The 22,583-nt window shown below is 38.5% G+C and overlaps 2 protein-coding genes across 7 annotated transcripts in view; both read left to right on the forward strand.

Annotated features, from left to right (window-relative positions):
- slc4a11 (solute carrier family 4 member 11) overlaps positions 1-13,124 on the forward strand; it is a 48,317-nt gene extending 35,193 nt beyond the window's left edge. For all 6 annotated transcript variants that reach the window (XM_060872249.1, XM_060872254.1, XM_060872250.1 and 3 more), the window contains exons 9-20: positions 751-835; positions 998-1,123; positions 2,203-2,316; positions 3,916-4,048; positions 4,134-4,207; positions 4,357-4,582; positions 4,654-4,760; positions 6,881-7,046; positions 7,499-7,672; positions 7,765-7,960; positions 10,332-10,501; positions 10,678-13,124. In XM_060872249.1, the coding sequence (XP_060728232.1) occupies positions 751-835; positions 998-1,123; positions 2,203-2,316; positions 3,916-4,048; positions 4,134-4,207; positions 4,357-4,582; positions 4,654-4,760; positions 6,881-7,046; positions 7,499-7,672; positions 7,765-7,960; positions 10,332-10,501; positions 10,678-10,744 (1,638 nt within the window). In that variant the 3' untranslated portion in view covers positions 10,745-13,124. The remainder of the gene's footprint in view (positions 1-750; positions 836-997; positions 1,124-2,202; positions 2,317-3,915; positions 4,049-4,133; positions 4,208-4,356; positions 4,583-4,653; positions 4,761-6,880; positions 7,047-7,498; positions 7,673-7,764; positions 7,961-10,331; positions 10,502-10,677) is intronic.
- Positions 13,125-14,268: 1,144 nt separating this feature from the next.
- rpia (ribose 5-phosphate isomerase A (ribose 5-phosphate epimerase)) lies at positions 14,269-22,545 on the forward strand. The gene is made up of 9 exons (XM_060872255.1): positions 14,269-14,473; positions 15,722-15,782; positions 16,228-16,283; positions 16,380-16,439; positions 16,650-16,714; positions 17,164-17,232; positions 17,462-17,603; positions 20,223-20,322; positions 21,447-22,545. The coding sequence occupies exons 1-9, from the start codon at positions 14,273-14,275 to the stop codon at positions 21,542-21,544; spliced, it is 852 nt and encodes a 283-aa protein (XP_060728238.1). The 5' UTR covers positions 14,269-14,272; the 3' UTR covers positions 21,545-22,545.
- Positions 22,546-22,583: the final 38 nt, after the last annotated feature.

Genomic DNA, 22,583 nt, shown 5'->3' on the forward strand with positions numbered 1-22,583 from the left:
TACAGAATAATACTGATGCAGAAATCTTACAGATTTGTCTTCTGTAAATCAGACAGCAGTGTTCTTCTTCTGATGCTCCAGAGACTTTTGATTTCGATGCATCATTAATCAGCAGCTATTACTACATCTCAGCAAGTGTTCCGATAGACGACGGCCATCATTGCATTGTAGTGATTCTGCTAATGCTGTTCTGTTGCTTTAACCTTGTGGTGACATTGTAGTGGGGTATTTCTAATGCTGGGCTGTCTCTCTCTCCAGTCTGCAGTCTCTGCTCACCTTGTGTCTCTCTCTCTGCTGTGCAGGGGGCTTTGTGTGAGTGAGATTCAACAGCGTTTCTGTATGCGAGTGTGTGAAAGTGTCTCTGCCTGTGTATGTGTACTTGTTTGGGCGTGTGATTGGTGTGACTGTGTCTGTGTGTTTGTGTATATGTGAACGTATGTGGTAAAACTGAGGTTTTTAATTTTTTTAAGTGTGTGTTTGTCATGTGTTTTCTCATTTGCTGGCTTTAACTCAGTATTTCTCCCGTCTGCAGTGTGAACTGTTCTGTTAGCACGGATGCAGCCTTTCTTTAGATTTTGCTTGTGATTCTGCAAGAGTCTTGTGTGTGTTAATTCATATGCTTGTGTGGTCTAGTCTTCCTTTAGAGTGCGTTTTTTTTTTCTTGTGTGTATCTGTGTGTTTGTGTGTTCATGTTTTGGCTCAGAGGGTGTGTGTATAATTGTGCTGTCTCACTGTCTGTATCCTCTGTAGTGTAGAGATTTTTTCAGAGTGGGCAGAGGCATCTACGAGGATCTGTGTCGCCGTCTGCCTTTCTATATCTCAGACTTTACTGACGGTAAAATACTGACAAACAGCCACATGCACACGGTCCAAATGATTATATTATATATATATATATATATATATATATATATATATATATATATATACATATATATATATATATATATATATAGGAAAATGGATTTCTAACTGTTTGTGTGTGGGTGTGTTTCAGGCATAGTGGGCAACAATAAAGCACTAGTGAAATATATGACAACGTCCATTTTCCTCTACATTGCCGTTCTGCTTCCTGCCATCGCGTTTGGATCACTCAATGATGAAAGCACACGAGGAGAAATAGGTGAAGTCAAGAACAAGGAATCTTAGACACACACACTATGTTGCTAACAAAATGATGATTATATTGCTTTATGTTAAACTACTAATAATATGTTGATAATAAAATAATCACCAATGTTACCACTGCTGAAAATGTAATGGAAAAGATGAACCACTTGACTGTTACCGACACTGGAGACTCATTCCACGAACCGCAAAATAAACATCTTCTTACCAAATACGATATCAACAATTCCCACGTTTTTCTTTTTTAAATAACAACACGGATATAATCTGTTTATTCTAAGGCTTATTATGCGATGCATTTTCCTTGTACAAGGCACCATGAATATGTTGTTACTGTAGAAACAATAACGTATTACGAGTGAATCACTATTGGCACTATTGAGTTGTGCTGTGGGGGGCACGGTGGCTTAGTGGTTAGCACGTTCGCCTCACACCTCCAGGGTTGGGGGTTCGATTCCCGCCTCCACCTTGTGTGTGTGGAGTTTGCATGTTCTCCCTGTGCCTCGGGGGTTTCCTCCGGGTATTCCGGTTTCCTCCCCCGGTCCAAAGACATGCATGGTAGGTTGATTGGCATCTCTGGAAAATTGTCCGTAGTGTGTGATTGCGTGAGTGAATGAGAGTGTGTGTGTGTGCCCTGTGATGGGTTGGCACTCCGTCCAGGGTGTATCCTGCCTTGATGCCCGATGACTCCTGAGATAGGCACAGGCTCCCCGTGAGTAGTTCGGATAAGCGGTAGAAGATGAATGAGTGAGTGAGTTGTGCTGTTGTAGAAAATCAATCAACACCTTTGACCAGTCAGATTCAAGAATTTAAATTCCCTTTGGTAAATAAAATATTGTGGTAAGAATAATTTTTAAGATCAGTGATAGGAAACATTGTCACATGATATTTAGGATGTTTATCACACCTTTTTCCAATGTCACACATATTTTGGTCTTTTATTTGCTCTTTTTATATTTATAAGTACCTTTTATTTGGATATTTGATATTGTTTGTCATTTGATTTAGTTTTGTTTTATTTAAGAAAAGTCTTTCTTCAATAGGTTACAGAGTGTTTGTTTGTGTGTGTGTTAGATGTTCAGAGGACGATCATTGGGCAGAGTATAGGCGGAATCATCTATTCGCTGTTTGCGGGTTCTCCCCTGGTTATTCCTCTAACTACTGCACCTATCGCCATCTTCATCAGTGGTATGGTTATTCCTTACACACATGCACACACACACACACACACACACACACCGCGATCTTCATCAACAGTATTTATATTGCTGCCTGATGTACACATCCACACAATCCCATATGCACAGTGCCCCACTCCCACACGCATCTAGTTTTGGCAAGAGTTGTTTACTTCAATTTCTGAGTGAGTAATGAGTCTGTGTGTAGAATTAGAGCTTTGTTAACCGCAGCATGTTGTAGAAAGGATTTCTCACTCCCAAAACCAGGAGGCTAACTATCAAGCATGGCTGTAGTTTGTTTGGGCAAGATTTGTGGTTTGTCTCTCCTAATCAGAGAGTCTTGCTTGTGGGTTTATGTTGATGAACTTAATGGAAATACTTGAGAGAATTATCTGACTGTTCGTGGAAGAATTCTTGAAGACGTTTTTTTTCTGTTCGTGGAAATAAATTGAAGAATGTTGTGACTCCATTTTAAATGTTCCAAAAATATACACAAACATATAGATCAGAAACAGAACAAAAGGAAATATAAATAGAATATTAAAGTCTTAAAGTTTTTTAAGACTGTGCACATTGTAACTAAGTGCAAACACAATTCTTTACTTTATTCCAGTACATTGAATTTCAAATGAAACTTTAAGTAAAAAAAAAAAAAAAAAAAACTTGAATTTTGTACTCTATTAATCTTTATATTATTCTTTATATCAACCTTTTGTTCTATGTTCTATGTTGTTCTGTAAAGCTGCTTTGAGACGATGTTAATTGTAAAAAGCGCTGTACAAATAAACTTGAATTGAATTGAAAAGTGTTAGGCTAACACAGGTTTTAGCTTTAATTCATGTGTATGTAATGGGAAAAGCTTAAAGGTGTACGCTCTTAAATATATACTTCTAAATGAACAAAATTATAAGATACTAATTTCATTCAGGATATATTTATTCTTGGTACTTGGTTGCATTTGCAGTTGATTATTGCTTGAAATCTGCTATCAGCTTTGGCAGTTCTGGGATTTTTTATTGTAGCACATTTTTAGCACATTTTCCTCTTTCCATACAGGCTTAGCCAGCATTATCCCTCCTTTTTCCTGTTTGGGTTAGCAGTGGTTTGAGTACTGTGGTATGATCCATGCTGGTGCATCTCTTAGTGGTAAACTTTGTCTATATTCTGGCAGTGTGATTGATGTGTTCATTGGTTAAAAATGTTTTAAGCCGTTTTAAACAACCCTAGTTCCCTGTTGTGGTTCTCCAGGTTGTCTGTTTGGAACAGTTGATTTCTATATTTCTGGTTGACTTATTCAGATAATTCAGTTTTGTGATGAACTACTTTAGTGAGAATTAGTCATTTTTTGGGTCCATGTGCAGAAAGGCAACTCTGGATTAAAGGTGCAATAACACACAAGTGATCTTCTACCATCATTCTCTCCCATCTTAGTGATACGTATAGAAAGAGGTTTTATATGTATGTTAATACACAGTTTATGTTCCTAGATAACAAACACAAACACACAAAATCTGTATACATAGAACTTTTAACATTTTGCAGTCTTTGTGTATTTCTTATGAATCATGTGTTTACTTATATGTTTAATGCTTTTGTTGTGTGTATACAGTAATCAGAGGTATCTGTGATGACTATGACCTGGAATTTAGTGCGTTTTATGCCTGCATTGGTCTATGGAACAGCCTGTTCCTCATCATCGGAGGGGTCTTCAACCTCAGTCTACTCGTTAAGCTTTTCAAGAGGTCAGGCTCACATGCACATACACACACACATTCTCACTCACACACTCATACTGCTTGACGACCGGTTTCTTGTTTATGTCTACAGGTCGATAGAAGAGGTGATAGCTATGTTCATTTCAGTTGCTTTTGTAGCAGATGCTCTCAAAGGCACGGTCAAGAGTAAGTCACAGCGTCTTTTCACAGCGTCTCAGATGCAAAATGCATTTTGAATACATTTTAATGTACTTGCATTTCCCTGTTCTTGACTGTCTTTGGCTTTTAAAACAGCAAGTTTCCTCACCTACTATATCTTTGAAAATGCCTTACAGTCTTCCATAAGCATTACCATCCTCCTACATTGGCCAATGGTAGCATAGAGGAGCTGCAACGAATAAGTGCGGGGTTGAGTGCAGGAGAGACGAACCTCACCGGGACAGGGTTGCTATCATTCCCAGAATCCTTCATTTTGTGCACACGAGCACGGCCACTGCTTTGCCTCCTTCTTATGCTCGGCACCTTGTGGGTTGGGTACACACTCTACCAGTTTAAGAGAAGGTAAGGATCAAGAACACACATCTTGTGGGACCTAAAGCTGTGATATGTTTTGACACAATCTGTGTGTGCAGTCCCTTCCTGCATGCAAAAATGAGGGAGATTCTGTCAGACTGCGCTCTGCCCATCTCTGTGCTCATTTTCTCCTACGTTGGCTCCTACATCTTCAGTGACATTGGCTGTGAGTGAGGTTGCTCTGTAAACACATGAATATTAATTACACTATGCAATTTTCACTTCTAGGGTTGTGAGTGTTATTTTCTAAGTATATAAAGAATTTCCTATTATTCCCCTCAAAAATGTCTCCCTTTGTGACCAGGACATTTTTAATATATTTTGAAATTGACTTAATTACCTACATATATATCAGTGAATGTTGTGATCTGCAGTTCACATAAATTAGAAAAGAACAGGTAAATTACTAAATATGTTATTTTCATAGAACATTCCAGATCTATTTCCCTGAACTGTTTCATTTAGTTTAAGCTAAAATGTCAGCATTTCACTTAGATGGCTTTAAGCACATCCAGCAGATGACTTTTTGCTTGTCTGTGGCAAATTTATCAAGACAAGAGCAAAAACGTACTCAGTGGACGTATCTGTTGGAAAATGTGAGGTCTACAAGGTATATTTCTGTATGCCCATCAGGGATCAAGACAAACCATGGTTGCCTCATTTATTCTGAGAACAGTGCAAAAAAAAAAAATTTTTTTTTTAAATTCTGTAAGAAAAAATTCATGAGTGAAATTTTTACTTTTTTCTTTTGCTGTGTGGTATCCGGACATCCCTTTATCCACTGCCCCTGTAACACAATGCTCTGAGCTTCCAGTAACCACCATGGGACAGAGGGAAGCCATCATCAAAAGTGGACAGTCAAGTCTTTGTACTGTAGATCCAGAACACAATGTTGTAGGTGTAGGGGAGAAACCCGTATTACCACAACCCATAAGATCGCAAACTCACATGAAGAGCAAGGACTTACCAAGAAGTCTTTCTTTGTCAAGCAATGGCAAATTTTTACCACCTAGGCTCAGACAGTGTATAAGTCACAGGTCATAGAAGGCATCATTAAGCTTGTTGCATCTTCTTCACTTGTCAGGAAGGGCTCTGCTTCTGCCACAAAGTTGCAGTCTGTTTAATGCAATCCGAATCATCTGTAGCGAAAACGATTGCTGGCGTTTTTTGAAGTCCATCCAGGAGTCTCAAAGTCATGCTGCTCCTTAACAGGAACAAGTGTTCACCACTTCCCCTGGCTCGCACTGTATACCACAAAGAGGATTGCAACCATGTCAGAACATTGCTGGATGCCTTTAGGTATGTTAAGTACAGCTGGGAGGTTACATGAGACTTTAAAATGGTGGCATTCATGATGGTGGTTTTCCTGCTGTATTTGTCTTTATGAAGAGCAGGGACACAAAGGCACACTACAAAAGGTAGGACTGGGACATTTAAGTGGGAGTCATTGGTCCCCCAGAAGATGCTGATACCACCACTGTGCATCAAATTGTGCATTATGAAACAATTTGTCATAGTCTTAGATAAGGAGTCTGCAGCCTTCAAGCCCTTTCAAAACAAGCTGTCTGGGGCAAAAGGCCAAAGCCGGTGTCTTCATCGGTCTACAGATTAAGAAGATTCTGGAGTGCCAGGATGTCCCCAAAAAGCTCACTAGAATAGAGAAAAGCATTAGGAAGGCTTGGAAAGGCATTGCCACAGTGGTTCAGGGCAATCATAAAGCTGAAAATCAACACTGAGCTGGTTGAGAATCTGGTGAAGAACTACAGCACAATGGACTGCAGTATATCTCTCAAAGTCCATATCATCTTGATAAGTTCAAGGAGATCATTGGAGAGGGACAAGGACATCTCTTTCACCAGCATATACTGGACTTAAAATAACGCTACCAAGGACAATATAACGAGAACTAGATATAAACATGATATAAACATGAAAATAACTACTCAGTTCTAAAGCTTTTGTGGTCATTTTTGTATAAATTGTAGTTTGATACATTTAATTTTTCATTCCCGCATTGTTTTTGTCTGACTTTTTTAATAAAAAGATGCAAAATAGTTTTTTTTTTTTTTTTTTTATTGAAATTAGGTCCTGCTCATAAAAGCAATGTTTGAGGGGATTGATTACTGATTTTAATTTCTTCTAAATGCTTATGGCATAAACAATTAGAAAGTAACACTTTCTACCCAGGAACAAAAATTGTGTTACATAACGTTATCTTTATAATTGATTTCTAAACCAAATTTGTAAATGCATTCCATATATTGTGCGTATGTGTGTGTGCTTTAGTGCCCGTGTTTAACTATCATGAGGGTGCATTGTTCCGAGTCGCCGCCTTGGAAAAGCTATCAGGAGTCAGTGTGGTATGTGCCATGGGGTTAGGCTTCCTTCTTGCTCTGCTCATCTTTATTGACCAGAACATCGTGGTGTCCTTGACCAATGCCCCAGAGAACAGGTACACCACCCAAAGCACTTCAACACAAACAACACTACAAAAGCAAATTTATCAGTTTAATAGGAAGTGTACTTTCACATTGTGATGTGATGATTTAGTTTTGTATTTCTATAAAAGGTTGAGATGTGAGGGTGTGTTTATGTGTGCGTGCTTGTATTCATGGGTGTATGTTTGTGTGTTGGAGGTCACTGAAGGACCACGTAGCATATTAGCGAATAACAATGCACTGACATTTCATCAAAATTGATTTTGGATCTACATAAATGTACCTGTTTTTGTGTTTATAACTGCATATTTTGTTTGCCTGTCTGTTTGTTTTTGCATGTTTGTGCTCTGTTGGTTGCTAAAGGGTAACCTCGTGTCACTGGTAACTGACGGTGTCTATATCTGTGTTTGTGTAAATCTTTGTGTGTTTTCTGTGTGCTGTCCGTCTGCATTTGTGTTTGTTCTAGGTTACTGAAAGGTACAGCCTATCACTGGGACCTAACATTGTCTGGCCTGATTAATATTTTGATGTCGTTGCTGGGGCTACCTTGGATGCACGCTGCTTTTCCTCACTCCACGTTGCATGTGCGGCAGTTGGCCATTGTGGAAGAACGTGTGGAAGGAGGACACCTTTATGAGACGTGAGCAGTGGTTCTCTAACACACAGCCATCACTTTCAATTTTACATTTAATCCAGGCCACAAGACTCAGTTTTGTCTGTGTGTGTGTGTAGTATTGTAAGTGTGAAGGAGACTAGGGTAACATCACTGCTGGCGAATATCCTGATTGGTGTGAGTGTGTTCCTTCTGCCTGTCCCACTGCAATGGATTCCCAAACCTGTACTCTACGGCCTCTTCCTCTACATCGCACTCACATCCATCGACGGTAATCAGATGTGTGACCGCATGGCACTGCTACTCAAAGAACAGGTATGCAGTGTGTGTGTGTGTGTGTGTGTGTGTGTGTGTGTGTGTGTGTGTGTGTGTGTGTGTGTGTGTGTGTTTGGCCAGCATGGAAAAATACAATACTGTAATACAATTATAACATTTCTATTTTTAAATACATTAGGATGATCAATACTGACAGAGTAAAAAGAGTAGCTGATTAATTGGTCCCTACAAATGATTTTTAATTACATTTATTTCTAAATCAGCTGTAAAAACAAAATAATTTCATCGTTATTTGACGTAGCAGAGTTCATATTCCAGTGGGTTTGCTTTTGGAATTAAACAGGAAGACATTAACTTTATGCAAGCCAGAACTGAAAACTGGTTGATTCATTTAGGGAAAGTTTGAGAGACTCGTTAGAAGATTGTTACACTTGTGGTGGTGGAGGAATCACTGAGCATTTACTCCGTAACAAGCCGTATTTTTGTCTGACTAAACATTTTTTTAATTGTCTGATTAAGCCTTTTTGGGTAGAGTTTAAAACAAAGACTATAAAGATGTTTTTTTTATGTTTTCTGTGTATGATAAAATCCCACAAGCTGTGAAAGAGAACAGAAATAATCTTATCTTTCCAAGCTTTGCTGGCAAATCACCCAAACCCAAATATTCAAAACAGCACAGTGAAGTCACAACAAGAAATAAAGTCCCAAAGTCATTGAAAAACAGAAGTAACAGAATAAATATTTTAAGTAAGTCAGAATACAGAATCTGTTGGCCATTTATACAGATGATGATACATCTAATTTCAGTTTTAAACTGTGTTGATATAGTAAGACTTGAAAGTGCAGTACACATGAATTCAGAGATTTACACAACACATGATACAGCTGTGTCTCAGTCAATTCTTTTATGGTTGTACTTATAACGAATAATAATAAATAGGAAATAGAATTATTTACTACTTATGTTGAAAATATTTGTTCAGGGATATTGGGGGAAGTAAAACAGGCTTTTTTTTTATTTTATTTTTCTTTTCTGTGGCATGCCAATGAATTCCTAGTCTAACTTGAATAGAAACAGAAGTTAAATAAATTTGTGCAAATTTTATACTATCACAAGGTAAATGTTCCATTGCCTTAAAGCCAGGCTTATTATGTACCACTAGTGATCTTTCTACCACTCCCACTGCATGAAACTGCATTATAGACAGTCGGAATATTTATATAGATTACAGTATATACTGGAAAAGCTGTGCTCTGATCATGCTGCCAAAAATTTTCAAGACAAACTGCTCAGTGTGCACGAGTTCCTCACCAAGGTGCTCGTCCTTGGCGACTGTTACATATGTTACAAGTCAATTATGACTCTAGTTCCCTCAGGCTGAAAAAAAAGGATAACCAAGCAATGCTCAGCTCTGCTGATATATACTGAAATTCAAAGAAAAGAAGACTGCAAAAAAAAATTTGCGACAGGGAAGCGCTTCATGAACCGTGGGCAAATGGCTTAGTCCGTTTTTCAGAAAGTGCTGGACATTTTCTCCCAGTGACAGAATAGTTTCCTTTAGGTTTGTTCTCATTATCATTCATGTGACCTTCACAGAGCCTACAGCATGTGAATATGGTTACTGAACAATAACATTCTGCTGATAAATGTCTCTCATCTGCTTTAACTTGCACTTCTACTGCAAACCGTTTTCTACATCCCACGCCACCGCAGACCCTATAAAGCATCACTACGTCAGATCGTGCCGCATGCTCTCATTGTACCTGAGTAAATCCTCACATCTGCCCTGTTAATGCCTTGGTAACAAACAAACAAAAAAGATCCATAAGACCACAGGATCACAAGTTCAATCGTGTTTATCAGGCTAAATATGTTTCTCCCCCATATCGAGTTGTACAGTGTTATAGAAGACGTGACAGCATTCAGCTCTATGTTGAACGTGTCTGTGCTATTGTCATATCACCCATTTTGAGTTTGGCAATAAGAGAGACAGTGTCAGTGATTAACATGCAGGGCAATTTGAACTATGGCATGAGTGTGTTCGTGTTGATAGAATATTCAGAAGAGCAGACTCTTTTTCAACTAACTAGAGGGCAAGTAAAAGTCATGGAAGGCATTTTACGGATGTGCTTAAAAACAACATCGGGTGCATCTTGAAAAGAAAAGCAAGGCACAAGAGCGCCCCCTACCTGCTCTCTGTTAGGATTGATTACATGGAAGACCGTAAACGATCTAGAGAGACATGCTCTGTAATGGCCGCTACTGCATTTCATTGACATCTTGTTCTGAAATGATTAAAAGCCACTTTGTTTATATGTTTGCCTATTCAGAATGCAAATACATTTCCCTCTACCCTATCTCTCGCTCTCTCTCTCTCACACACACAAACGGACACTTTTCTCTTTTCAGACATCTTACCCCCCAACTCACTACATCCGGAAGGTACCACAGAGGAAAATCCATTATTTCACTTTCCTTCAGATGGTGCAGCTGCTGTTCCTCTGTACGTTTGGAATGTACCCGCTCCCGTACATGAAAATGATCTTCCCTCTGCTAATGTTTATCCTTATACCTATCAGGTTTGTCTCATTTATTTCATTGCAAACACACAAACAACAAACTACTATTAGAAAAGACTGACTTTATTTTCTCAAAAAATATGAGGCTCATTTGAGGTGAAATTTGAGGTGAAGTCTTTGTTGTCCGTTCATATTTTCTCTTGCTGTCAATAACCTCAGTGTAAATATCTTTACAGGAATTGTGTGCTGCCCAGGATCATTGATGCCAAATACCTGGACATCATGGACGCACAGCACATGTAAACATGTGCACCATAAAAAAAAGGACTCTGGGAATTGTATTTTTGAAATGCTAAACTCTGGGAGGAAAAACAGACTGATTCTAGAGTTGTGAAGCAGTCATTATGGTGAAGCACTGTAACAGAAAAAGAGCAAGAGAGAGAAGGAGAATATAAAGCTTAAAAGGCTGACTAGATTCCTGTCTGTTTGATCTTAGTCAGTCTCTGCTTCTCTCACTGTTTTCTCATGCCAAAGCTTCTCTCTTTGGTTAATTCTTACGTACCTCTGTCTCATTTTGTAGATCACTCACTTGAGTTATAAAAAACCATGAATCACACATACTAACATTACGTGGCAGTTGAATATTATACTGACAGGAAGAGCCTGGTGACTGATTAAGCTCTTCTCGTATTGTTTCTGTTACCATCCAAAAGGTCACCGAACAAGTGGAGTGAAGTGAAGTGGATCTATCTGTAGCAATACCTCTTTGATGTTGACAATTCACACATACAAAACAAACCGGATGACCCTTCATTACTTCACTTTCCTTCAGGTGAAGGGTCACTCTGTCAGCTCATACATGACATGAAACCATACTGTCGATCGTGCACAGTCCGCCGTGTTGTGGTGCATATCATTGATAATGTGTGGTGCATATATTAAGAACAAAGTCAAAACAGACCAAAAGAACACACGCACCCTGCTTGAAACTGTGTCTCATAGCAATACAGTGATATAGAATATGAATATTTTAGATATTTCTTTGAGAAAGATTATTATTGGGGTTGATATATTTCCAGGATACATGGTGTCATGTGTTCAGAATGTAACATTAGTGCTGATGCTTCAGGGATAGGGCAACGGGTCCAGAAGACGAGAGCTATTTCCCACGTACACACTGCAGAACAAACTATACGACTATAAGCTTTTGCATATTATAAAACGTCACCACTGTTTGTCCTCAGAATGCACAGAAACACACACACACACACACACACAAACAAAGATAAATGAGAATAAGCATGTACTTATAAACTTAAACTAGCATGCTTGCTCACACACACCTCCTGGCCCTATGTTACAACACATACACACGTACATATATGTATAAGTATATACATATATGTACGTGTGAGTGTTTGTGTGAAAATAAATAGAGCATGGCTTTTATAAGATGCCAAAACCTTTTTTTTACAATGATGGAATTTCATGTAAGAGAGAATGAAATTCTCAGTGTAATGCTAGTTTTGTATATTACACCCACACACAAGACTTTTGAAAATGTTATAATTGTCTATGCTGGATACCAGAACAGCTATGAAGCTTTCCAGAGAATACTAGAATACTTGGTTTGTTACAGCAATATAACCATTTTCAAACCACTATCAAAAGCTGACAAATATTTAATCACTGACTATTTTTCTGTAGAAGAATCTAAGTAATACACGTCTTAAAACTCGTTCTCGATTCAAAACACAGTGATTTAAAATTCCCAAATAAATCTCTCAGAATCGATGTTTCTAATACTGAGAGACAGACAAACACAGGACTGAGAGAGAAAGAGAGAGAGGGAGTTTATGAAAGATCGATGCCCTTGAGGATAAATTATGGACAGGTTTGAGACAGCACTCCACCCCACAGTGCTGTGGACCTACAGCATCGCAAGAATGTGAATAGTGGATATGTAAAAATCAACTTGAATCTGTAGAGACAAATAACTATGACATGACTAAATAGAGATCAGGAAGGTGTCAGGCGTGTTTCCCACAGATGTGAGGAAAAAAGCAAAGCAGGAATTAGCGTGAGATTCGTATGCTTTAAGACTGCATGAAAGAGTGATATCCAAATGTGTTTTGATGTTGTTTAAACCACTAGTCAGTATGTTTTTGTAAAACCCCAATCCTCACTGAATATGATTCCCAACTCTCTCTCTCTGTCTCCTCTGAGACTGTGACAGTATCACTGTAGTCCTGATGAACCTCTGGTGTGAAAAAAAAAAACAAAAAAAATAAACCCTCCTCCCTGCACACCATTGGACTTCTCTCAGTATTTGACTGTAATATTGAAGTATTCAACCTTATTTTGTTATCTTCTTAACTGGATTGGATATATTGACAGTTTATGTTCTGTGCTGGCTTAATATTGTTTCAGAAAATAAGCTTTTCTTCTTCCAATAATGAATGTATAATGTGTAGATTTTTATATAACACATACAGAATCCATTGTCAAAATAATTTTGTCAAACAGATAAGCTAAATTTGTAAACTGCAATATTTAAAAAAAAAAAAAAAAAAAAAAAAAGATAAATGTTTATCAGAAGGACTGTGTGATTTAAAGAAAGGTAATGCTATACACTGAAAACTAGATCATTTCAAGTTGGTTGCCAAATAAAGAGTTATATTGATATACTTGTTTTTCTATTATTATTATTATTATTATTATTATTATTATTATTATTATTATTATTATTAGGTAGCACAGTAGCATTGTCACTTCACAGCTCTGGTCTCAGTCCTGGGTTCTGCATGTTCTCACTGTGTCTAAATGGGTTTCCTCTCACCTCACAAAGAAAGTGGTAAATGGATTGGAAATTCTAATTTATTTCTAGGTGTAAATGAATGTGGGAGTGTGTGTGTGTGTGTGTGTGTGTGTGTGTGTGTGTTACCCTGTGATAGAGTAATATCTCATCCAGGGTTTATTCCTATGTCACAATCAGTGATCCCAGGACAAGCCCCAGCTTTACAACAACCCTGACAGGGATGAAGTGGTAAATTAAGATGAAATGAATACTGAATTGTCTTTAGGGGCTTAATGTTTAGCAGCTTTGCTTCACACCTCTGCCTGGTATATTACAGAGTTTGCATGTTCTCTCTGTGCACAGTAATTTCTGTAAGTGCTGTTCCATGAGGGTTTCACATGCGTGTTTCCTTCACCAGATGTAGGTTGACTGGCATCTCTAAAGCATCTGTAACGTGTGAGTGTGAGTGTGATTGTCCCCAGTGAGGTACATTGTGTTACCTGGTTTAGGCTCCAGATTCCCTGCAACCTTCAGGAGGATATTCAGTACAGAAAATACATGAAGGAATAAATAGCCTGAAATACTAGATGAACTGTCTTATAGTCCAACAATATTGAATTGTTGTTCTGTTGCTGTATACACCTATTTAAATCTTTACCGACACTAAATGTTATTTACCTGAATAAAATATATATATATATATATATATATATATATATATATAAGAAAAAAATAATATAACTAATTAAATATAAGTAATATAAATAACATATATTAAATTAATAAATATAATTTAATATAAATAAAAATAATATATATATACAATTTATATATATATATTTTTAACCAATAAGTACGAAATATGTAAACTTGTGCGTCCGATCAACAAACACAACTAAACTAACTAGAGCCCTCTAGTGGTGAAATATGTACATTGATAATCAAACAGCCCACTGCGTCGCTCCGCTTCATGTGATTGGCTGCACCGTGCGTCAATCAACAGGCTGTAAATGCGTGTTTGTGTCTGTAGTCTGATGTACTCGGTGATGAGGTGGGAGTTGAGCGTGAAGGCGACGCTCCTCTTCTGCGTGTCCGCGCCTCGCTGTCGCTCCTCCTCTTCCTCACGTCTACGCAGTTTTCTACAGCACGTGTTGGAGAGCCGCTGTTACAGCACCGTGATGGCTGAAGAGGCGAAGAAACTGGCTGCCTATGCGGCTGTGGACAACCACATCCAGGTGAGAGCGTGTGTCAGCGCGCCGGTGTTGTTAGCTTAGCTTATCATAGCATAGCTTAGCTTAGCTTAGCATAGCTTTCAGCGCACGCGACACTGTTGTGACTGAAGTGTTTATCGAGTCCGTCCAGCAGGTTACTGGTGTTGTGTAGCTCGTGGTCCTGGAGGGTCGGAGTCCAGCAGCACGATTAGACCTTTAAAGCAGAAGGATGATGGAACAAACACTACTAAAGTGGACTTTACTGAAATACCAATAACCTTACACACATTTCCGTCATTCATGCTTCTGTATCATGAGATGTAAGTGCACTGAAAGCAACCGTGAAAACTAATAAAGATAGTTTGTGCCCAAGTGACACGCATATGCATCAGTCAGAAAACAGGTGGGTTTAGGAGCGCTTTCCCTACCCGTATTTCGATAGCCCCGCCCCCTTAAATAGCATTGGATAATGCGGGAGGCTGATCAGGAGATACCGACTAATCCAGGACACTGGGCGGGGTTTTGGGAAAACGTCTGGGAATGGCATTTGGTCTCTCATAAGTCAGTCACACAAAGAACAACAATTTGTGCCATGTAAATTAATAGTTAATTAAATAAATAAAAATTGTCTGAAATGCTGTTGTGAAATTCTGTGATGCTCACATGTCACAGTAAATGTGAAAAGACTCAATTCTGCATTAAAACTTTGTGCAAACATAACAATAGGAACTTTAATACAATTTGTCAAATTAATACAAATTTCAACTGATGTCCAACATCTGCTGGTCCAGGTGGGATTGGTCGGGTTTTATTTCAAAAGTTGGTAAGAATTCAATGAATTTTATTTGTCTAGCACTTTGAACAATAGACATCATTAAAAGTTATCTTTACAGAAGTCCTGTTGTACATGTAGAGCCTTAACGAGTAAAGAGACGGTGGCAAGAAAAACTACTTGAGACGTCATGAGGAAGAAAGAAAAGGTGCCCGGAACCAGTTGGGAAATATTATTACTCCACAAGAAGTGTAATATAAAGTGTATGAATATAATAGTCTGTATGATAACAGCAGCAGTTCATAGAAGAAAGGGAAACTACAGGAGTGCTCATAGTGGCCTCATTCAGAGCAGAAGAAAGTGAGGCACGTTTGCAGAAGCCCCAAGTAAAAGTGATGTTGGTCCTTGATCCTGACACTACATCAGATTCACATGATAAACTGAGAATGTTAATGACCACAGAATTAAACAACACATTTCCACTTGTGTTTGTGTAACAGAACAACCAGGTGTTGGGAGTGGGGAGCGGCTCCACCATAGTCTATGCTGTGGACAGACTGGGTAAGTCCTGGTGTATGTGTATAATGCTTCTGTTGAGACAATGTTGTAATTCTTCACCTCCAACCGGCAAAAAAATGCCAACATCAGCTTTAAATTTCTACTCGCACTGCGAACAGGGTAAAGTCCCCCTTCTCCACGTCTATATTAGTTTAAAGCAGTATTGGCTTTAGATCAATAGAGTTAGATCAGTATTGGCTTTACAATACACAGACACTGTACTTGGTTCAGTCAATACAACCAGCCATACTAATCACTGTGTCGAGAGAGTAGAGTGATCACTAACAATAAACATCAAATGTGCCATGGTGGTAAATCCTGTAATCCAAGGTTACCACTTACAAAGTACCAAGAATGTTAGTATTATACCTAAGGCATCAATTATGTGTCCCGATTTTAGTTTATTTTATTAACTTTTCCTTCTTTTTTTTTTTTTTTTTTTTTACAGCTGAGAGAGTAAGGCAGGAGAAGTTGAACATTGTGTGCGTTCCCACATCGTTCCAGGTGAGTGCGTAGGAGTCACTTAGAAGCAGATGTTGTTCTAGCATTGCTATACCTCTGAATAATCACAGTTAATCTGCTGTCTCCTCTTTGCCTCAGGCTCGACAGCTGATTCTGCAGCATGGCATGTCCATTTCAGACTTAGACAGACACCCAGATGTGAGTTAATCACAAGCCCTGGCTTGACAGCACCTAGTTTACACACACACACACACACACACACACACACATCTCATGCACTGGAGATATGCTGAGCCTCGGCAAGGCGACATGCGTTAAAACACTGCTACAAATCAGAGTTGTAAAATGTTTAGTGAATTTTAAAACTTTCTGACGAAACTAAGAAACATTTGTGTACGTGTTTGTTAGCTGGACGTAGCGATCGACGGCGCCGATGAGGTGGATGATACACTCACGCTTATTAAAGGTGGCGGGTAAGGAGCATGAGATCACGTGTTGGCCACAGATAGTTTGATGGTTGCAAACATTTAATAAAAATAAAAAGGGTGAACCTTGTCAATAAAGATTCAATTGTACAGAACCAGTGTACACAGGTTTTACAGTGCTTAGTAAGAGCAACATTTACCATTAAAGATAGAAAGATAGACATTTCATATATATATATATATATAATATATATAAATTTGTTATTGATGCTACCCACATGTTGATGCACCCACATGTCTTACACCTGACACTCGCATTAGCTGATTAAATAATAAAATAATTCATGATGCCTGGAGTGTAATCCAGCCAGGCTGAAAATGAACAAATGTCTTGTGCTTGAAGTCCATTTGATCACTGTGTAAGCATCATAAAGCTGTTTTGAGACCAAAATAAACTTTCTCTTCTTTCAATCCTCTTTTTGTTTCCAAAATGTCAGAGGATGCTTGACTCAGGAGAAAATTGTAGCCGGCTGTGCCAAACGCTTCATCGTCATTGCTGACTACAGGTAAAAATAAATAAATAAATAAAAGTGACTCCTTGTCTCAGGAAATGAATGTAAATTGTCAGCTGCTGCATTTCAAATGCTAATCAATACACTAAATCAGTCACACTGTCAGTGTTGCTAAAGGCTGCAAGGAAACCTAAAAGCTTTGAAAGTGTTATACTGAATAAGCAAACCTCAATCCTCAAAGTTGTGCTGAGCAGTGTGTTATAGCTGCTTCTTTTGTTGACAGGAAGGACTCAAAGGCACTGGGGCAGCAGTGGAAGAAAGGCGTACCGGTGGAAGTGGTCCCGATGGCGTACGTGCCTGTGTCGAGGGCCATCACGCGGCGCTTCGGAGGGGAAGCTGTACTGAGGATGGCTGTCAGTAAAGCGGTGAGGATGCTAATCCCCTAAATGAACTGCATTTTGAATGAGAAAGTGAGGAAAAATACTATGGTGACCTCGTTCCCCAACAAGTGCTGATTAAACCTGGTTTGTGTTCACATACTCCGTCATACCCAGTGTGGGATTAAATCATGAGACCCACTAGATGGCAGGTCAGACCCCAGACATCCCTGTTCAGCTTAGCGGGTTTTTTTTTTTTTCCTTCTTTTCTTTCCACTGTTCTTAGTGTTGAAATCTGCTTAGAGTTGTAGCCATAGATATCATGCTACTGATTAACTAGTAATAGCTTGGCGAACCATAGATGTAGTGCTGACGTAGTTTTACAGATGAGGAGTACGGTGTTAATTCACTGTTCTTTTGTATTCCGCAATAAGAAAAATGTATTTGTTATTCACTACGTTATGCAATACGGCTTCACTTTCGTAAAGGCATAGAGGGTCAAATAGTATTTAACTTTTAAATTCCTAAATTTATTTGCAGATATATCTACAATTTATAACTATATAGGTACTAGAATGTATTTTAAGGCCTTCTGTTATATTCACACGATGAACAAATTGACATTGGCTGTCGCTGTTGTGCTACAGTCAATAATAATAAGTATTACAAATGCTAAGTATCTCTTACGCTGTACAAAATGTCACATACACGATACAAAATGCTGTGGTAAAAAGAGATGTTGCCCATACAGTATTCTGTATTATTATTATGAATGTAGTTTAGCAAGTAAAATGATGCTATTCTTGATATTGTACATTCAGTACAAGGACAGTCAGAGTCTGATCTCAGTGCTGTCCATCAGTAAGAGTACAGAGTAAATGTAAGTCAGTGGTGTCCAATCTTATCCACAAAGGGCCGGTGTGGGTGCAGGTTTTCATTCCACCCAAGCAGAAGCTACACCTGATCCCACCTGTTTAATCAGTTGTTCTTGGCTTTTAGTAGACCCTGGTGTGGCTTCTGCTTGGTTGGAATGAGAACCTGCACCCACACTGGCCCTATCCAGATAAGATTGGACACTGCTGTTGTAAGTGATAAATGATAAGGTGACTGCTTCATTGTGGTCAGGGTTGAAGTGGATCAGAGAACGGTAGATATGAGAGGATGAGAGGATAATACACCTGGATGGGACAGCAGTCCATTGCAGGGCTCCATGCACACACTCCTAAAAGGACAGTATCCTAGACACGATGTAGAGTAGCCAAGTGACGTACTGGAAGGATTTTAGGAAGTAAATGGCAACCAGATATTGGGTTGAAACTGTTGGGCCCCTGAGCAAGGCCTTTAACCCTCAATTGCTCTGTTGTATAAAAAAAAAAGTTGCTCTGGATAAGGGTGTCTGCCAAAAGCTGGAAATGTAAATGTGTATGTATGTGTAATACAATTACAAAAATATACAAAAATATAATATATAAAAACAGTGTTTTATAAAGAAAAGTCTCCCAGTTTGTTGCGCACACATCAGGGCTGCAATTAGTGCTGGGTGATTTTTTTTTTTTTTTTTTTCGTTTTATGATCAATCGGTTTTCTAAATTCTGTAAACAAGTTTGTACATGTTCACCGGTATGTTTACATTTTTCTATATTAAAAATGGACAAAAGCTGAAGCAAAAAAAAAGAAAAGAACATTTTCACCTGATTGACCTTCAATCAAACAAAAACTTATCTTTATCCTGGACCCAGCTGTGTTTACTCACGCTTATCTTTTCTTCCTTCAGACAGAGTAACTGTGAAATATTCTAGTGTGTCCATTTTCTAGAATGGCTTTGGAAGACTTAAAAAAAATACATAAAGCAGACAATTTATTCCTTATCTTTACTTAGGGCTTTTTCTCTTCAGACACTGTAAGACACTGAATTGGATTTAAATCAGTATTTAATCCATATCAGTACATGGTGATGTCTGATCTGATCATCTTTAAAAGTCAGTGCAGTTTTTTTTAGAATGATGTGATTTTATAGACTGCACTTAATTAGACTTAATTGAGTTTTTTTTTTTTTTAAACTGATTTCGGACAGAATGAAGCACCATCAGCAACTGAGAACAATTTGGAAACGACATATTAGTAAAACACTCAGTTTTAACACTTGAATATAGAAGCTTTGCTGATTTCACAGCCTGATAGATGAAAGATAGTCAGAACTGTCTGTGTGTTGATACAGTACACACATTCAATGCTCAGTTTATTAGGAACTCTATACAAATACAGGGCGTCACTTTGCTCTCGAAGCTTTAGTTCTTCATGGCACAGATTCCACAATATGTAGGAGACGTCTCTTTGAGAATCTGCTCCATCTTGACATGACCACATCACATGATCGCTGCAGATTTTTCATGTACACTTTCATGCTGTGAATCTTATGTTCTGCCAGGTCTCAAAGGTGTGCTACTGGATTCAGATCTAGGGACTAAAAAGACCAGTGAAGAACAATGAACTCATTGTCTGCTTCCTGAAAGCAGTTTAAGACTGTTTTTGCTTTGTGGCATGGTGCATTATTATTGTGTTGCAAGTTCTGCAAAACAAAGGAAACTAAACAGTGTTGATGTCTAAATTATTGTGTTCGACTGTGACATTATGACATTCACTATATGCCGTGTGTCGCTGCTTTAGGGCCCAGTGGTGACTGATAACAGCAACTTCATCCTGGACTGGAAGTTTGAGCATGCTCACAACTGGAAAGAGGTCAACACTGCCATCAAAATGATCCCAGGTCAGTTCTGCATTACTTTCCTGGTCGAACCCCAGCTGTGTATCTTAAGGCGAGACAGAAAAATGTCACAGCCGGCAAAAAAAAAACATTTTTTATTTCAATTTTCACATTCATATTATATTCTGCTTTTATGATGTCTTATTTAACAATGACTCTATCTATCTACTGTATCTATTTACTGTATCTGTCTATCTGTTTTTTTTTTTTTCTTAAATTGGTTTTTAATATTCAGATCCTTGTATATTTTGCTTCTGAAGCCGTATTTAACACTGATACTAAAAAAGTCTGTGTTCACGTTTATTTTCAGGCAGTTCTTATGTCTGTCAATTTCCCCTAACTTTCTCCTAACTCTTTTGTGAGTGCTTTTGAAAACCTTCAAATAAAGAACCTCTTTGATTCTGTCTTCAGTGATTAATCACTGTGTTTTGCATAAATCATGACGTTCCTCGTGATGGGCCTTTAGAACTGTGTAGATATTCTTTGACAAATAAACGCTGATCTTTCCTCACATCCTTTTTTAAAACGCTTTTAAACATACGCCGTCATGGGATGTGACAGTGATGCCAATAAAATAATAAAGCCAGATTAGACAAATTTCACAGCTACCCTAATCAAGAACACTTGGCCTAAGCACTCACAAGAGACTGAGTTTGGACTCTGCCATAGTGAGGCTTCACCCTTCAGCTCACATTGTGCAGGATCTTTAAGGATGTCCTCAACTCCAGTGGGCTCATCAGCACAAAAATATCTAGCTACAAAGAAATGACCCCAGTCCTACAAGTTTCAATTCGCCCTTACGACTGCACATGGTTCTAATCAACACACATTGAACCTTTTGACATTTCCGTATTGAACATGGTTCCACAGAAGAAAATAATAATCCATTCCAGGCTGTTTATTAAGAGCCTAGCTCGTGTCTTACAGTCGGAACTTCGTGTTTTGTTTCTTGCATCATCAGAAGGAGGAACCAGAGAAAAACCACAGAGTACAGTTCAAGAAAGGAGCAGCAGCCATTATGTTTGTATGTTTGACCTCGCTTTGGACAGATGCAGTGACACTTTTTTTTCTCTCTCTCTCTCTCTCTCTCTCTCTCTCTCTCTCTCTCTCTCTCTCTCTCTCTGTAGGTGTTGTGGAGACTGGCCTGTTTGTTGGAATGGCTGAGAGAGTTTACTTTGGGATGGAAGATGGAAGTGTGAAGGTCAGAGACTCACCAATGAACTGAGGAAACACAAAGAAAAAGAAAAGAAAGCCCTGTCCTTTCCTGTCCTTGACACCACAAGTGCCAGTGCTGTACACACACACACACACACACACACACACACACACACACACACACCTAATTCTCTTGTCCACTATAAGTAGCAGTAGCCCTTTTGGTGAAGCAGTACACCTACTAGAACATTCCGTATAATCTCCTGCAGGTTTATGTGTAAGTGTTATGCGAAATTATACACACGTCCTTCGTGAGGGTTTAGAGGTTCTATATGTTCTTAATTTCGTTGCTTATCGTCCTGTTTGAGTCAATGTGAAAGCGCTGAATCATTGTGGCCTCCATACAACATGTAGTGCAGCCTAAACAAGAAGACCGATTAAGCCCAGCCTAACGAAATGATCATTATTCATGGAAGATCTGGGAAAATGCCTCTTTTGTGTTTCCCACACATTCTCACATATAGCCCTTGGTGCCTCATTCTTCTTTCAAGCCCTTTGTTTTAAGTTGTTGCCTACATTCCGTTTTACATTTGTTTAAAATCAAACCAAAGCATAACGATGCATCCGCTGAAATAAAAATGTAGTGCAGGTAAATACGATATGGTATCAATACACTAATTTACAGTTTCTGTTTTCTGTAGATTTGTTTCTCATGGTTTTAATCATTCATGTTTCACGATGAACCACATCCCTGTTTTCATTTGTAAAACTTTTATCTTGCGTGCCTGTAGAGACGATGTCATCAGGGATTCAGAGTACCACTTAACTGGTTCACCCCATCAGGCCTTACCTTTACACACACTCAGCTATGTGTAATATTAAAACAGATGTTTAACATCTGGAATGGGCATTGTGAAGTTGAGATTGTATTTTACACACCAGCTTTATTTTGGAACTTGTTTTACCAACATAACTGTGATTTATTCTGGTTTTGATTTTGTGATCGGAATCCTAAACTGTTATCCTGTTGACTGAAGACGAATATATTAAAAGAGGATTATTGAACTATGATGGTCTGCCTGGTGTTTCATTTTTTTGTTATGCAGTTA

The sequence above is a fragment of the Tachysurus vachellii genome, chromosome 6 (assembly GCF_030014155.1).
Source record: "Tachysurus vachellii isolate PV-2020 chromosome 6, HZAU_Pvac_v1, whole genome shotgun sequence".
In the NCBI taxonomy this organism is placed as follows: Eukaryota; Metazoa; Chordata; class Actinopteri; order Siluriformes; family Bagridae; genus Tachysurus; species Tachysurus vachellii.

Excerpts from the sequence above, each read along its gene's own strand:
- rpia (XM_060872255.1), top strand. The coding sequence starts at position 14,273 with ATGTACTCGGTGATGAGGTGGGAGTTGAGCGTGAAGGCGACGCTCCTC. Across the intron at positions 15,783-16,227 it reads CTATGCTGTGGACAGACTGG|CTGAGAGAGTAAGGCAGGAG; the intron begins GTAAGTCCTGGT and ends TTTTTTTTACAG. Across the intron at positions 17,604-20,222 it reads GGATGGCTGTCAGTAAAGCG|GGCCCAGTGGTGACTGATAA; the intron begins GTGAGGATGCTA and ends TCGCTGCTTTAG.